This window comes from Ovis aries, chromosome 7, assembly GCF_016772045.2.
Source record: "Ovis aries strain OAR_USU_Benz2616 breed Rambouillet chromosome 7, ARS-UI_Ramb_v3.0, whole genome shotgun sequence".
Classification (NCBI taxonomy): domain Eukaryota; kingdom Metazoa; phylum Chordata; class Mammalia; order Artiodactyla; family Bovidae; genus Ovis; species Ovis aries.
Window position 1 is genome coordinate 12,499,979 of NC_056060.1, and position 14,831 is coordinate 12,514,809.

General features: G+C 41.7%; 1 protein-coding gene across 7 annotated transcripts in view; it reads left to right on the forward strand.

Annotated features, from left to right (window-relative positions):
• Nucleotides 1-14,831, forward strand: part of SLC24A1 (solute carrier family 24 member 1) — a 52,917-nt gene that overhangs the window by 13,784 nt on the left and 24,302 nt on the right. For 5 of the 7 annotated variants that reach the window (XM_027971509.3, XM_060418870.1, XM_060418867.1 and 2 more), the window contains one exon: nt 10,821-12,822. In XM_027971509.3, coding sequence (XP_027827310.2) covers nt 10,951-12,822 — 1,872 coding nt within the window. In that variant the 5' untranslated portion in view covers nt 10,821-10,950. Of the gene's footprint in view, nt 1-6,126; nt 6,320-10,820; nt 12,823-14,831 lie in introns of all 7 variants that reach the window. The other 2 variants (XM_060418866.1, XM_060418869.1) reach the window with 1 other exon arrangement.

A 14,831-nucleotide genomic window follows, 5' to 3' on the forward strand; every position in this document is an offset into this window, starting at 1 on the left:
CTGTCAACACAGGAGACATAAGAGACATGGGTTTGATCCCTGGGTCAGGAAGATCCCCTGGAGGAGGGCATGGCAACTCACTTCAGTGTTCTTGCTAGGTGGCCTAACATGTTTCCTAAATGGGGGGAGTCAGAAAGCCAGCTTGCAATAATACTCAAGCCAGGTTTATGTATATTTAAACTTGTGAATATACAAACAAGTACTCACATAATTGGGAATTAAAGGAAGTCTCTCTGAAAACGGCCAATATGGAGCTCTTTATTGTATTCGCAATCAAGTCAGAGAAATCCAGCTTGCTAGAATTTTTTCTTTTCTTTTCAGAATTCTGACCTTAAAGAAACAAAAAGCCCTTCTAGGGAGAATTTGTAGTTCTCTCTTTGTGCTTTGAAATGTGAATGTGCTGCCTGATATTCTTAGTTGGGCGTGTGTGTGTTGAGAGCTTGGTCTCTGTCATCTGGAAGGTACACATATGGTGTTCATTTGACAGCTGGTTGAATAGACTGGAATTCTGAGCAGTTTGTTTGTTTGTTTTTTGGTCTTTCTGGTCTGACTGTGCCAACTCTTAGGGAAATTTGTCATAAGGGGCCCAGCCCAGAAGGGGCCTTTGTCATCTCCACCTTCATTGCATCCGCCTGTACAGTGGCTGTACAGGTCCTTTACTTTCTTAGACTGTTTTTGGGAATAAACTTTCTAGATTTTGTGGAGTCTACATCTTTTGCACTCTGTCATGGGGATGCCTCTTGGCGTCTTACTGGTTTGAGTCACTGTTAAGACCCTACTCATCAGTAGCCAGACAGTGGATCTTCTCAATTGAAAAAGCTTCTCAATTGACAAAATTTTTAGAGAACTCTCATTATAACCAGCTGTTTTATTGGTACCTATGAAAAAAAACAGATTATAAGGTAGAAGAAATACATACATATAATGGTTAATCTAATACTGCCTTATTTAAAACAAATAAACCAGTGTGGGAAGCCTTATTTGTGGTTTCTGCTTCCCCTCAATGGGTCTTACAGGTCCTAATAATAAACATTAGGATAATTAATGCTAATTAGGTTGATTAATAGGGAAATAAGGAAAAACTGAAGGGAAAGTCTAGCGACTTCTTTCCAACAAGGTGGAAATTTTAAATGGACTCATCCCAAAAGGATAAAGAAATCTTGAGATGGTTATTAAGAAATGGGGTAAATAAAATGGACATTAATAGGATTAAAACAGAAGATTTTGATACAATACTACTTAGCGTTGGATGGGCCAGAGTAACCTCATATTGGTCCCCAATGTTAGAAAGCCCCATCCAAGTTTAAATACTGGGAGATATATGTACTGAATATGTCTATACTATAAATATATATTTACTGACTCTTGATTTTCAGTATATATTTATTTACAAGTCTGGAAGAAGATTATACTGAGCTACCTGGCCAACAGTTACTTGGGGCCATAGGCCAATTAATAAAGTTAAAAGACTGATGAAAGGGCCTGGTCCCTCAGTCCCTCCATGGGGACCCCAGAGCCTTTTATACAAAAATAGATAAAATGATTAGGGGATAAAAAGAAAGGCAAGTTCCTAGGACTCCTTGTAAGACCAAGGCTTATTGATGAGGTCCTAATGGGAACTAAAGTTGATAGATTTGAAATAAAGCTTATAAAAATTGGTATATTTAAATAAGCTTTATCTAAGATGCTTTTATCTCTTTTGCCTAATTATATTGTGGGGTAGACATTATATCTTACTGGGGAATGCTTCCCCTGCCTGGTATTATAAGATAGGGCATATAAATCTGCTTGTCAGACAATATTAACTAAATATGCTAAAGGAAACCACTAGGGTTACCTGAGTTTGCACTATATAAAGTAGAAGCTGGGAGTTGATATTTAGGGGCTAGTAAAAATAATAATAGAGGTTTGTTTTTTTGCTCTGGGTTTAACCTGTACACTCAGATAGAGGACCTTTGTTAAATGCCTTGTACAAACTTTTGAAGGCATGATAAATTGAGCTAAGTTCTAGAACAGCACTTTTGATTTGCAGTTTAGTTGGAAATCTTTTCCTTGATATACAGTATATACATATATGTAGAAAGCAAATTAAAGAGAATATAGTTGGGCAAATTAATATTTTAATATCACTTAGGTGGCAGACCACTTCTTTGGGGGAATTAGAAGTAACTGTCTTTCCCTTGCAGATCTCTACAAAGCACAAATGTAAATACAGCCTCAGAGACTGAGGCTGAGCCTAATTAGCTCAGTCAGGTAGGATCTAAAACCAAAAGGAAAAAAAAGACTTTTTAAAACTCAAACACTGGAAAGGCTCCATTACCCCAAATCTAATTTATAGCCTCTTTAAGAGTTTGTTGTGCACAAATGCAAATCTTAAAAATCTGTTCCACAAATAGCAAAGCCTTAGTCATTTAAGCGAGCAAATTTAACTCATTCCAACTGTTATTTATAAACTAGAAAGTTTATATTGTAGTGCCTGATTTGTATTTGTTAAACTGAAGCTATGAGGGGAATTTCCTGGAGGTCAAATGGTTAGGACTCTGAGCATCCTCTGCAGGGGGCCTGGGTTCAATCCCAGGTCTGGGAACTAAGATCCTGCAAGTTGTGTGACACAGCCAAAAAAAAGAAAAAAAGAAAAAGTGAAGCTATGAGATTTCTAGTTTTGTCTGTTTATATGTCTGTGTGTAGAGAGAGAGATGTCTCTACCTCTGGAGAATATTATCAAAATAAAAGTATGACAGTTCTATTTAATTGACTTTAAAGTAAGCACTTACAAATTAAATATTTCTAAATAAAAAGGAATCTGGCCAGAATAAATTTCAGGTTCACATAATTTAGGAAATAGTCAATATTAAATTCAGTCCAGTCGCTCAGTGGTGTCCGACTCTTTGTGATCCGGGGACTGCAGCATGTCTGGCTTCCCTGTCCATCCCCAACTCCCAGAGCTTGCTGAAACTCATGTCCATTGAGTCAGTGATGCCATACAACCATATCATCTTCTGTCATCCCCTTCTCCTGCTTTCAGTCTTTCCCAGCTTCAGGATCTTTTCCAGTGATCATCTTCTGTCATCCCCTTCTCCTCCTGCTTTCAGTCTTTCCCAGCTTCAGGATCTTTTCCAGTGAGTCAGTTCTTCGCATCAGGTGGCCAAAGTATTAGAGCTTCAGCTTCAGCATCAGTTCTTCCAGTGAACATTCAGGACTGATTTCCTTTAGGATCGACTCGTTTGATCTTGCAGTCCAAGGGACTCTCAAGAGTCTTCTCCCAACACCATAGTTCAAAAGCATCAATTCTTCGGTGCTCAACTTTCTTTATGGTCCAACTCTCACATCCATACATGACTACTGTAAAAACCATAGGTTTGACTAGACGGACCTTTGTCAGCAAAGTAATGTCTCTGCTTTTGAATATGCTGTCTAGGTTGGTCATAGCTTTTCTTCCAAGAAGCAAGTGTCTTTTAATTTCATGGCTACAGTCACCATCTGCAGTTTTTGGAGCCCCCCAAAATAATCTCTCACTGTTTCCATTGTTTCCCCATCTATTTGCCATGAAGTGATGGGCCTGGATGCCATGATCTTCATTTTTTGAATGTTGAGTTTTAAGCCAGCCTTTTTACTCTCCTCTTTCACTTTCATCAAGAGGCTCTTCAGTTGCTCTTTGCTTTCTAAAATAAGGGTGGTGTCATCTGCTTATCTGAGGTTATTGATATTTCTCCTGGCAATCTTGGTTCCAGCTTGTGCTTCATCCTCCCCGGCATAATAAGCAGGGTGACGGTATACAGCCTTGACATATTCCTTTCCCAATTTGGAACCAGTCTGTTGTTCTATGTCCAGTTCTAACTGTTGCTTCTTGACCTGCATACAGATTTCTTAGGAGGCGGGTAAGGTGGTCTCGTATTCTCATATCTTCAAGAATTTTCCACAGTTAAATTAGTGTTTGGTATTATAGCTATCTTAAGCTTGTTGGTTTAATCAATACAGACGTCTTATTTTTACTATACCTATGCTTCCCTGATGGCTCAGATGGTAAAGAATCTGCCTGCATTGCGGGAGACCCGGGTTCGATCCCTGGATTGAGAAGATCCCTTGGTGAAGGGAATGGCAACCCACTTCAGTATTTTTGCCTGGAGAATTCCATAGGCAGAGGAGCCTGGCAGGCTACAGTCTGTGGGGTCACAGAGTCAGACATGACTGAGAGAGTAACACACACACACAGATGTACTTATGGTCAACGTGTATGTGTTAGTTGCTCAGTCATGTCCAACTCTATGCAACCCCATGGACTGTAGCCCGCCAGGCTCCTCTGTCCATGGGATTCTCCAGGCAAGAATGCTGGAGTGGATTGCCATGCCCTCTTCCAGGGGATCTTCCTGACCTAGGGATTGAACCTGGGTCTCCTACATTACAGGCAGACTCTGGCATCTGAGCCACAAGGAAAGCCTCCAAAGGTCCATAAATTCATGTTATTTTTGTTGCAGAGTTGTCAGCAAGAAAAGAAAAGAAAACTTGGTATGATATTTTCACAAGTTATTAAAGTACAATACATGAGATAAGAGTTTTAAGATGAATTCTTTATGAATAATTATGTTTTGGGTATATCTATCTAAAATAGTTGCTTCATATTTTTAGTAACTTACAATTTTAGAGTTTTGCCAAATTATGTTAAATAATGGGAATTCATTGAATATTTAAATAAGATAAAACACTAGAATATTAATTACTAAACTGGTCTAAATTTATCTACTTTTGTCTTCCTATGAGAGGAAAACTAAAGATGTTTGGGGTTTATTAGACACATGTCTTGGAGAAGGCAATGGCACCCCACTCCAGTACTCTTGCCTGGAAAATCCCATGGATGGAGGAGCCTGGTAGGCTGCAGTACATGGGGTCGCTAAGAGTCTCTTTTCGCTTTCATGCATTGGAGAAGGAAATGGCAACCCACTCTAGTGTTCTTGCCTGGAGAATCCCAGAGACAGGGGAGCCTGGTGGGCTGCCGTCTCTGGGGTCGCACAGAGCTGGACACGACTGAAGCGACTTAGCAGCAGCAGCAGCAGCAGACACATGTCTTGCACTAAATTGAGAAAAAGAATTTTGCCATGAAGAGATCTATATTTAGATAGAATATTCCTAAACTTGCCAACCAGGAAATACTGGTATGACAAAAAGTAAACAATTACTTGCTGTTGGTTTTCTCTAAAGATCAAGGTTCTTAAGGGTTAAAATTATAATATGTAATTAAAGTTACTAGAAATAATAAAGGAAATGTTTCAGTATTTCCTTCATCAAGGAAAATAGGGTGTGTGTTTTTAGCAAAAGATACGGAGAATGGAAGTGCATTTTGTTAAGGGGAAAGTGGTTTTGTGCTAAAGCTGATTATTCCTAAATGGAAAAGAAAATAAAAGATAAACTAATAGAAAAGTTGTGAAAGGTTTTTGAAAAGGAAGCCCTGAGGAAAAATTTTGTACATGCTAGGCTGGGATTGGATTAAATTAATTAGATAAGGGAATTTTGCTATTGAGAGTGGGCTAGTGCAGGATTAGTGTTTGGTTTTCTCTCTATTAAGAGAGCAAAGGTTTCCTGGAATGTTGAGCTACTTTTGACAACAGATTGTGAGGTTTTTTGCTTTCATAATAATCTGTATTTGTTTTAAAAATCTTTTCTTGTCACTTTGGGTGGAAAGTAAGTATTGTTTCACAGTGACCTATGATCCTATTTGATCAAGTGCTTTAAGACCTTTTGATATTTTTGACAAACTTCCTTTGGTCAAATTCTAAATAAAGTTCCTTTGACTTCCAGCTAACTTTGGGATGCTTCAAAGGGCCTCTGAAACATCACAAAGAGAGGAATATTAAACTAATTGGGCTTATTTGGTGTGTTAAATTATTTGAGAAGTATTGTTAAGTGACTTGAGATAAATGTTCTTGGATTATATTGTGTGAGTAAATGTCATTAATATAGATATTTCAGTTTATATGGAATTCCTAAAAGTTTGACATATCCTGGTAGTATCAGTCATATTCTAGTTATTATCTTAACATATTGTATGCTGCAGAAATGTCCACGTTTCTTGTTAATTGTGTTGTAATCCAGTCTTTAAACATGCCGTTTTAAGTCTTTTGTCATTCATAGACCATTGATGCAGCTGTAAAATGAAGGTTTCCAAGAAAATTCATAAAAAAGTCTTTTTGACAAATATAAATTTCTGATGACTTTTGGATTATATTACTGAACTGGGTAAGAAATTACAAAACTCCAGTGGAAAACCTGGGAACTTCATCCAGATGAACAAGAATTACTTGCATGGGATTGAATCAACTGATAAGTATGATTTATAATTTTATAACTTTTTTATGATGTATACTGGCTTTTAAATCTTTGTTTTCCAGAGAACCTTTCCTCTTACACTGTGACCTATAACAAGTTGATAAAGTATCCCTTTGTAAACAAAGATGAAACATTATCTTTTTTGTTTTACCTTATCCCTCCAGAATTTGGCTTCTCTAGCTGGCTCTCCGTGGACTTAATTGCTTATTACAACTAGTTCTGCCACTCATTATTTTAATTTTTTATCTCCTGTTGTTTTCAAATTATTTATTCCTTGTATTTCTCTCTGCTGTATTATGATTTTATTAACATTCTAGCTGTATTTTTATATCCTATCTATTTTTTGAGATTGTTGTCTCTTACATAAACCAATGTGTAGCTAGGCCTCCAATAAAATTACTGGTGACTAAAGGACTTCCCTGTAGCTTAGACTACAAATCTGCCTGCAATGCGGGAGATCTGGGTTTGATCCCTGGGTTGGGAAGATCCTCTAGAGAAGGAAATGGTAACCCACTCCAGTATTCTTGCCTGGGAAATCCCATGGACAGAGGAGTCTGATGGGCTACAGTCCATGGGGTTGCAAAAAGTTGGACATGACTGAGCGATTATCACTATGACTACTATGAAATGTCATGAGGCAGCTGATCATATATATAACTCTGCATAGAATAATTGTAATAGTGCAACTTGAGGTATGAGAAGCAGCAGCAAGGGAAAATATTTCCTGGATCATAATAGACTAGTAAGATAGAAGATCCAGAGAATGTTTAAAAACAATTATTTATTTATTTATTTACTTTGGCCATGCCATGTGGCTTGAGGGATCTTAGTTCCCTGATCAGGGATTGAACCCAGGCCCTGGGCAGTGAAAGCACCAAGTCCTAACCATTTGGCTGCAAGGGTATTCCAGAGAATTTTAGATTATCAATAGGGCTTGATCCAAAATTAACACATTAACCTATCAACGGAATCTTTGCCTGATCCGAAGAATTGATGTTTTTGAACTGTAATGTTGGAGAAGATGCTGGAAAGTCTCTTGGACTGCAAGGAAATCAAACCAGTCAATCCTAAAGGAAATCAGTCCTGAATATTCACTGGAAGGACTGATGCTGAAGCTGAAGCTCCAATACTTTGGCCACCTGATGCGAAGAACTGACTCATTGGAAAAGACCCTGATGCTGGGAAAGATTGAAAGCAGGAGAAGGGGATGACAGAGGATGAGATTGTTGGATGGCATCACCAACTTGATGAACATGAGTTTGAGCAAGCTCTGGGAGTTGGTGATGGACAGGGAAGCCTGGCTTGGTACAGTCCATGGTGTTGCAAAGAGTTGGACATGACTGAGCGACTGAACTGACCTGACAGGCCTAGTGCCATGGGACAAACTTGGTCATAAAATGCCTCCTAAATGTTGGTCAGATTTATGACCTAGAGGAGGTGCTATGGGCAAAGAATAACACTTGCCATATCAGTAAACAAAGTATGTTATGGCCATCGAGCCATCGGCTTCTGCCTCTGCCGCTGCCCCCACCACCATAGGTAAGGTGCATATCAAAGGAATAATTTCATTAAGCCCAGATTCTTACACTATTCCATACATAGAAACTGGTAAACTCAATTTGAGATGTCTGTTTTTCTTTAACTGGCAGTAATCTTTTGATGTTGACTATGTGGGTTGTTTTTTGTGGTTTTTTTTTTTGCAAAAACTCCTATATTATTCTGGCACCCCCCATAGCTCTTTGGAACAGTCCCTCAGAGCTATCTCAGAGGCTTATTCTGGGCTTAAGTCCTCAGCCCAAATAAAACCTAATTCTCCACTTAAAATTTGTTTATTTATTTATTGATGGCTGTATGGGGTATTTGTTGCTGTGTGCAGGCTTTCTCTTGTTGCAGCAAGCGAGGTCTAATCTCTGGTTGTGGTCCACAGGCTTCTCACTGCGCTGGCTTCTCTTGTTGAGAAGCGCAAGCTCTAGGCACCTGGGCTCAGTGGTTTGTGGTACTTAGGCTTAGTTGCCCCTTGGCACGTGGGATCTTCCAGGACTAGGGATTGAACCTGTGTTCCATGCATTGGCAGGCAGATTCTTAACCACCGGACCTCCAGGGAAGTACCAATTTTCCACTTTAAGGTTGTGCATTTTTTTTTTCAGTTGACAATGTGTGCCAGCCTGCACTGGGGTGATCTGTCAGTGCCCTCTCCTCCAAGAATTTCCCTTAGAACTGATAAGATAGTTTTATGTGTGAAATGCTTTAAAGTTTATAAAGTATTTCCTCCACATTCCCTGACTTTTAAAAATAGATTTTATTTCTTAAAGCAGTTTTAGATTCACAGCAAAATTGACTGGGTATTCCCTTATTTTTAACTTTGATTTTCACATCCACCCTACAGATAGGTATGACAGGTGTTATTATCTCTGTATTTACATTTAAATTACATTTAGAATCATACAGTAGCAAACAGAGCCTGGTGCTAACTGAGGTCGTCTGATCTTTTAAGCCTCAGATATTTTCACTTGGTTCCCAGAGTGCCTTCTAAATCTCTTCAAATCTATCTTCCCCCTGAGCATGGGAACCGTGGATACCTGCTCATTCTCAGAGCTTAGAAATAAGTTTGAGAAGTTCCCACCATTTCCCACTTGAATGCAGGGGCCCACAGAGAACCCACCTAAGTCTCTGGTGGAAGGTCTACTCTCTCAGGCTCTGGTAGAGGCAGTGGGACTGAGAACTTGTACAATGCCCTGATAAGCTTCTTAGAAGCGGGTATTAGCTGGGATTGGATATCCTTCCCCTGAGACGCCCTTCACACCTGACCCTGCCTTGAATTAGGATTCCATAGGGTCAGGAGACAGGAGAATGGGGTGTTTTCTGCTGTACAGCTTCAGACCCACTCTTTGAGACCCTGATTCTGACAAGTTTCCAGAACTGAGAAGACACCCAGATGTCCAGGTTTGAAGGTAAATGATGTGATTATGTAGGAGGGACCAGTTGGGGTGTCAGCTCATCTCTGTTACGTAACATCAGAAAGAGATACTCTCGAAAGTTTCTTTAGCAGATTCAGAGTGTTGAATATATGGCAAAGGATAGGGTGGACAGGGAGATGGTGGAAAGACAATTATAGGAATCAAGGACAAAGAAGGAAGTTCATTTATTCCATAAGTCTTCTTTTGCTTTTTAAGACAGCTGTATTTGCATTGCTAATTAGAGTGGTATGTCCAGAAAGACTGGTTCCTTAGGAAGCTCATCTGCACTGCTGCTCACTAGCTATGTGATATTGAGCAAGTCACGTCTCTCTGGACCTCAGTGTCTTCATGTCTCAAATGGAGAGTTGTATTAAACAGTGTAATTCATTCCACCTTTAATGACCTAAGATTCTATGTGTTATTCATTTCATTTCTAATATATTACTTCATATACAAAACTGATCATTTCTAGTTATTGTTTTGTAATTGTGGACATTGATTAGAGATTTAATATTTACTTGGACTGGGCCTTAAATATTCTTCCCTTCTGAGTCCTTATATAAATTTAATCCATATGGGGCATCGATTCTGTACAATGCTTTTCATAAACCTTATGTGTTTTTGCTGTCCCAACATTCCTGTGACATAGGTATTGTTATCGCTATTTACCTATATAGGTATTGTTATTACTATTATTATTTCTGTGAAATTAAATTTAAAAAGTTATAACACACATGATAAAAAGGTTAAACAGACTAAACAATAGACTTTACTGAAAAGTAAGTCTCCCTCTCATCCTGGATCCTTAGTTTCTCTTTTCCAGATGTCTTTTCAGAGATAATCTTTGCATAATCAAAGTATATGTTAGCATGCCCATTTTACAGATGAGGTGCTGAGGTTCAGCCTGTCCAGGGTGACACAGCTAGTAAGCAGCAGGTCTGGGAACCCAACCTTTGACTCTATTCCCCGTATTCCTCCCATGATACCATGCTGTCTGGGAAGCTTTATGACATTGACTTTTAGGCTTTTGTCCCCTCTGAATGATGGTGGAATCATTTTAAGTCAGTCCAGTAAAAACACATAGAGCCTCGATGTCTCTGGAACTGCTTTCCATTACTGCCTCTTTCTGTCTAAAGCTTGAAATCATGTCTCCTTACTTCCTTTTTGCCTTTGATAAGTTAAGATCTGTGGCCTGGGGCACCAGCTACAGATGAGTGAGCTCTCAGCAACTCTGGCTGGACCTGAGGAGTGTGGGCAGACCTTTTGCAAGGATCCCAAGGAGGGCTGGGTAGACCCAGCTTAGGAACCTGGGCTGCTGGCATGCCTACACAGCAATGAGGACCTCGAGATGCTCTTTTTCCCATGAGGAAGCATTGTCTCCTGGAACAAAGGATAGTTTTGTTTTTTTTTTTCCCCCTGCAGAAACAGTTACCTTCTCAACAAAGGCTCCTGTGTGAATAGTCGCTCTTCCAGATGAGGGTTTAGTGGATCCCAGCTGTCCTTTTAGGAACAAATAACCTTGTCTTTTCTTTTTCTTTCTAGGTTTGTGGCTACCCCCTGGCTGGACTTTATGGAGGAATCTTCTCTGCTTTCTAATCTGAATCCCAGAGCATCCCCCATTTTTCTGTGGACAAAATGAGAGGCCTTCTATAGCCAGGCATAACTAGCCATCATGGGGAAATTGATCAGGATGGGGGCACAGGAAAGGCGGTCACTCTGGCCAAAGCGGCTTCATTGGAGCCGCCCCCTCTTCCTATTGGGAATGTTGATCATAGGTTCCACCTACCAGTACCTGACGAGCCCACAGGGCCTCCCCACACTGTGGGCAGCAGTCTCTTCCCAGCACCCTGTAAAAGTAGCCAGCCGGGACCTTTCCAACAAGGAGATGATGATGGTGAGCAGTGAGACTTCAAAATCTAGCTCTGAAATGGAGGTTGAGGCATGGGCACCTGAAGCCACAGCAGGCAGAGATGGAACAACACCTGGCATAGCAATGAAGAACACCCCCAGTACACCTAGAAGAACAGCCAGCATCACTCCAACGATACCCAAGAATAACTACAGCCCAACACCAAAAGGCACAGGAAAAGTTAAGGAAGACACCTCAGCCACACCCAGCGGAGAACTGAATCACTACACTCGAAGCAGACCAATGGTAAATAGTTATACCCCCGTGACACCCAGGGGAGAAGTAAAGAGCTCCCGCCCAACTCAATCCAGGGGAAAGGTGGAGAAATACTCCCCATCCCCACTTGGTAGAATGGGAAACAGTTATGCCCCATCTACACTCGTGACAATGCCAAGGAGCCATGGGATCACCCCCAGAACAACAGTGAAAGACAGTGACATTATGGCAACCAAGAAAACGCTGGTGACCAACCCCTCCAAGAGACTAGTGGAGAAAACCACCCCAGCTCCTCTCAAGGAAATAAGTAACACCCCAACCTTCCTGTTAAGTGACTTAGAAACAGACACCTTGACTTCTCCAAGAAATTTGGTAGAAAAGAAGACCCTAACTACCCCCAGAAGAGTGGACAGTAATATCTCAACCAACCACCAGGAGTTGGTGGGGAAAAACAATCGGACAACACCCCAAGGAATGGTCCTGGAGCACACTGCAGCCGTCTCTGAGGGGCAAGTAACAATAAGCACCATGACACGCAGCAGCCCAGCAGAAACCAAAGCTTCTACTGATGCTTGGAAAGTCAGGAATCCCTTGTCCAGAACCAGTGCACCGACCATCAGAATATCCTCAACCACCTTCAGGGGGCTTTTGAAGAACCCTTCCAAAGCACCCAGCACCCCAGCAACTCCCAGAGTCAGGGCAAATCCGACCGTTCAGGTCCGCCACTGCCTGGTGGTGGAGCCAGCCCCTGTTGCACCCACTGCCCCCTCCCCTAGTTGGACAACAGCTGTGATCCCAGAGATTCCTAGTCCCTCAGGACAGCCAGACCTGCACCCCAAGGCAGAGTACCCCCGAGACCTGTTCAGTGTGGAGGAGCGGAGGCAGGGCTGGGTGGTCCTGCACATCTTTGGCATGATGTATGTGTTTGTAGCCTTGGCCATCGTTTGTGACGAGTACTTTGTCCCTGCCCTGGGCGTCATCACAGACAAGCTGCAGATCTCTGAGGATGTGGCAGGCGCTACATTCATGGCTGCTGGAGGCTCTGCCCCCGAGCTCTTCACCTCCCTCATCGGCGTCTTCATCTCCCATAGCAACGTGGGCATTGGCACCATAGTGGGCTCTGCGGTGTTCAACATCCTCTTTGTCATTGGCACTTGTGCCCTCTTCTCCCGGGAGATCCTCAACCTCACCTGGTGGCCCTTGTTCCGTGACATCACCTTCTACATCTTTGACCTAATGATGCTCATCCTCTTCTTCCTGGATAGCCTTATTGCGTGGTGGGAGAGCGTGCTACTGCTGCTGGCTTATGCCTTCTATGTGTTCACCATGAAGTGGAACAAACAGCTCGAGCTCTGGGTGAAGGAGCAGCTCAACAAGAGGCCAGTGGCCAAGGTCATGGCCCTAGGGGACCTCAGCAAGGTAAGAGCAGGTTGGCTCAGGCTTGTTTAGCCCCTTTTGGGCAAAAGAACGGAGGGGAGAAGGCAGGGACTGAAGAATGAAAAATGCTGGGTCAGACCTCAAGAGATGAGTGAGTGTTCTGGTTCCCTCGCAATTCATTCAATATTTATAGAGTCCTATTCTCTGCCAGTTGCCATGCTGGGCCTTTGCAAGAATGACCTTGGGTCAACACCTAGTCATCCCATAAAATGGTCATTATTATGATCCCCCATTGGCAGGGGAAGAAACTGAGGCCTAATGAAGTTAAAGCACTTGTTCAGTGTCATAGGGAAAATAGGTGGTGGAGCTAGGATGGACCCAGGTTGGTTGGATTGGGTCTTCAGAAATGACATTTGAGCTGGGCTTTGGGGAATGTCCAAGGAGATATCAGGCAGGGAAAAATGATAATCTTTTCCATGTGCATGGTGTTTAGGGTTTATCTAGCAGCCTTACTTTCAATTAATCCTGTTTGTTCACATTCCAGACCTGGGGGAGCAGGGCTGGTAGCTTGGTTAGGGTCTGAGAAGGAGGAGGTTATTTGAGTTTGGTTTGGTTTTTAAAATATTGGAGGTGGGAGCTCCTCTCATCCACTGACAGGCCAGCCTTGGGTGTAGAGCTCTGTTTCGGTGCGGACTGGAGATCAGATATTAAGAGCTCCAATTCTGGGGCTTTCTTCTGACTCCACAGTTCCGTTCCAAGAATTTCTCTGCCTCTGTGAGGGACCTTCTTGCTAAATTCATTGCTGGAGTCAATAATCTGAACAGTGCAATTTAACTGGAGAAGTGATCTCTAAACATCCATCCCAAAGTTTTTTGTTCCTTGAGACTCAAAAGTGAGAGGACCCTAGGGAACACAGACCTCACTTCTCTCATGCTCCTAAAGGTGAGTTTGGGCAAAGGTTGGCTCATAGCCTGCCTATTTCAGATCTCAGAGAAGCCACTAGTGTGAGCAGAATTTTGCGTGCAAAGAGTAGAAGGATTTAGCTGCTTAATCCAGCACAATTTTGATGAGCGGGCAGGATGGAGACCAAATGCAGCAGTACATCTCAGAGCTATGTGGCACAAAGGAAATGAAATGCAGTTCCTTTAGGACTTCTGAGATAACATGTGGTGTTCAGAGCATGGAACTGAGTTGCGAAATGTGGGTTCTTATCCAAGGCCCCCTCTAACTATTTGACCTTGGACAGACCCTCTTCCCATCTCTGGGGGAAATGACAGAGTCCAACTAATCATGAAAAGGTTCTGTTTCGCTCTAACATTCATTGTTAATGTCCTGTGTCTAAGTGAGTTCACTTCTGGCAGGCCCAACACAGCAGTTATCTATCTGATCAACTGACCTTCAATTAGTATATTTGTGTGGTGGCCCCAAAAGGAGAAATATCCTGCCCAAGTTTGGATAGCTGGAAGGCTTCCAAACTGGAATGGGAACCTGGTATCCTAACTTCCCATTCAGTGCTAACTTCCCAGATGACTGCTCTAAGAAGCCAGAGGCTTCAAAAAGAAAGGGAGACTCAGAGCATTACCTCGTTTAAACAAACAGGCCTCTCTCCTAACGAAGTTGTCAGGGCAGGCTTTGCTGAAGGTGGCTGTGAAACCTGGTACTCTTTTCTGGGAAAGCATCTGTGGTTTGGTGTATGTTAGACAAACAGTTTGCAAAATGCCTCTGACTTTCCTCCCAGTCCTTCGCAGTAATTCTGTTTTCATTTAAACTCTACAAATTCTCAATTTTCCATTTTATCAGAACTAGAGAAAGCTTGCCAAGAAAGTAAAGTATAATTGTGATTTCAAAAGAGAATTTGTAACTTACTTAAAAGACTCTTCAAGGTATTTAGTAGCAGCTCTTTGCCAAGCAGTGAGAGCAGTGCTAATTACAACTGTTCTTATCTATTTATTAAAGCGGATCCAGTATGAATTTTAATTAACAGCATTATTAAAAAAAAAAGTTGAAATACTGGCTGTCCTTGACAGTAAATTTGTATTTATTTAAAATTG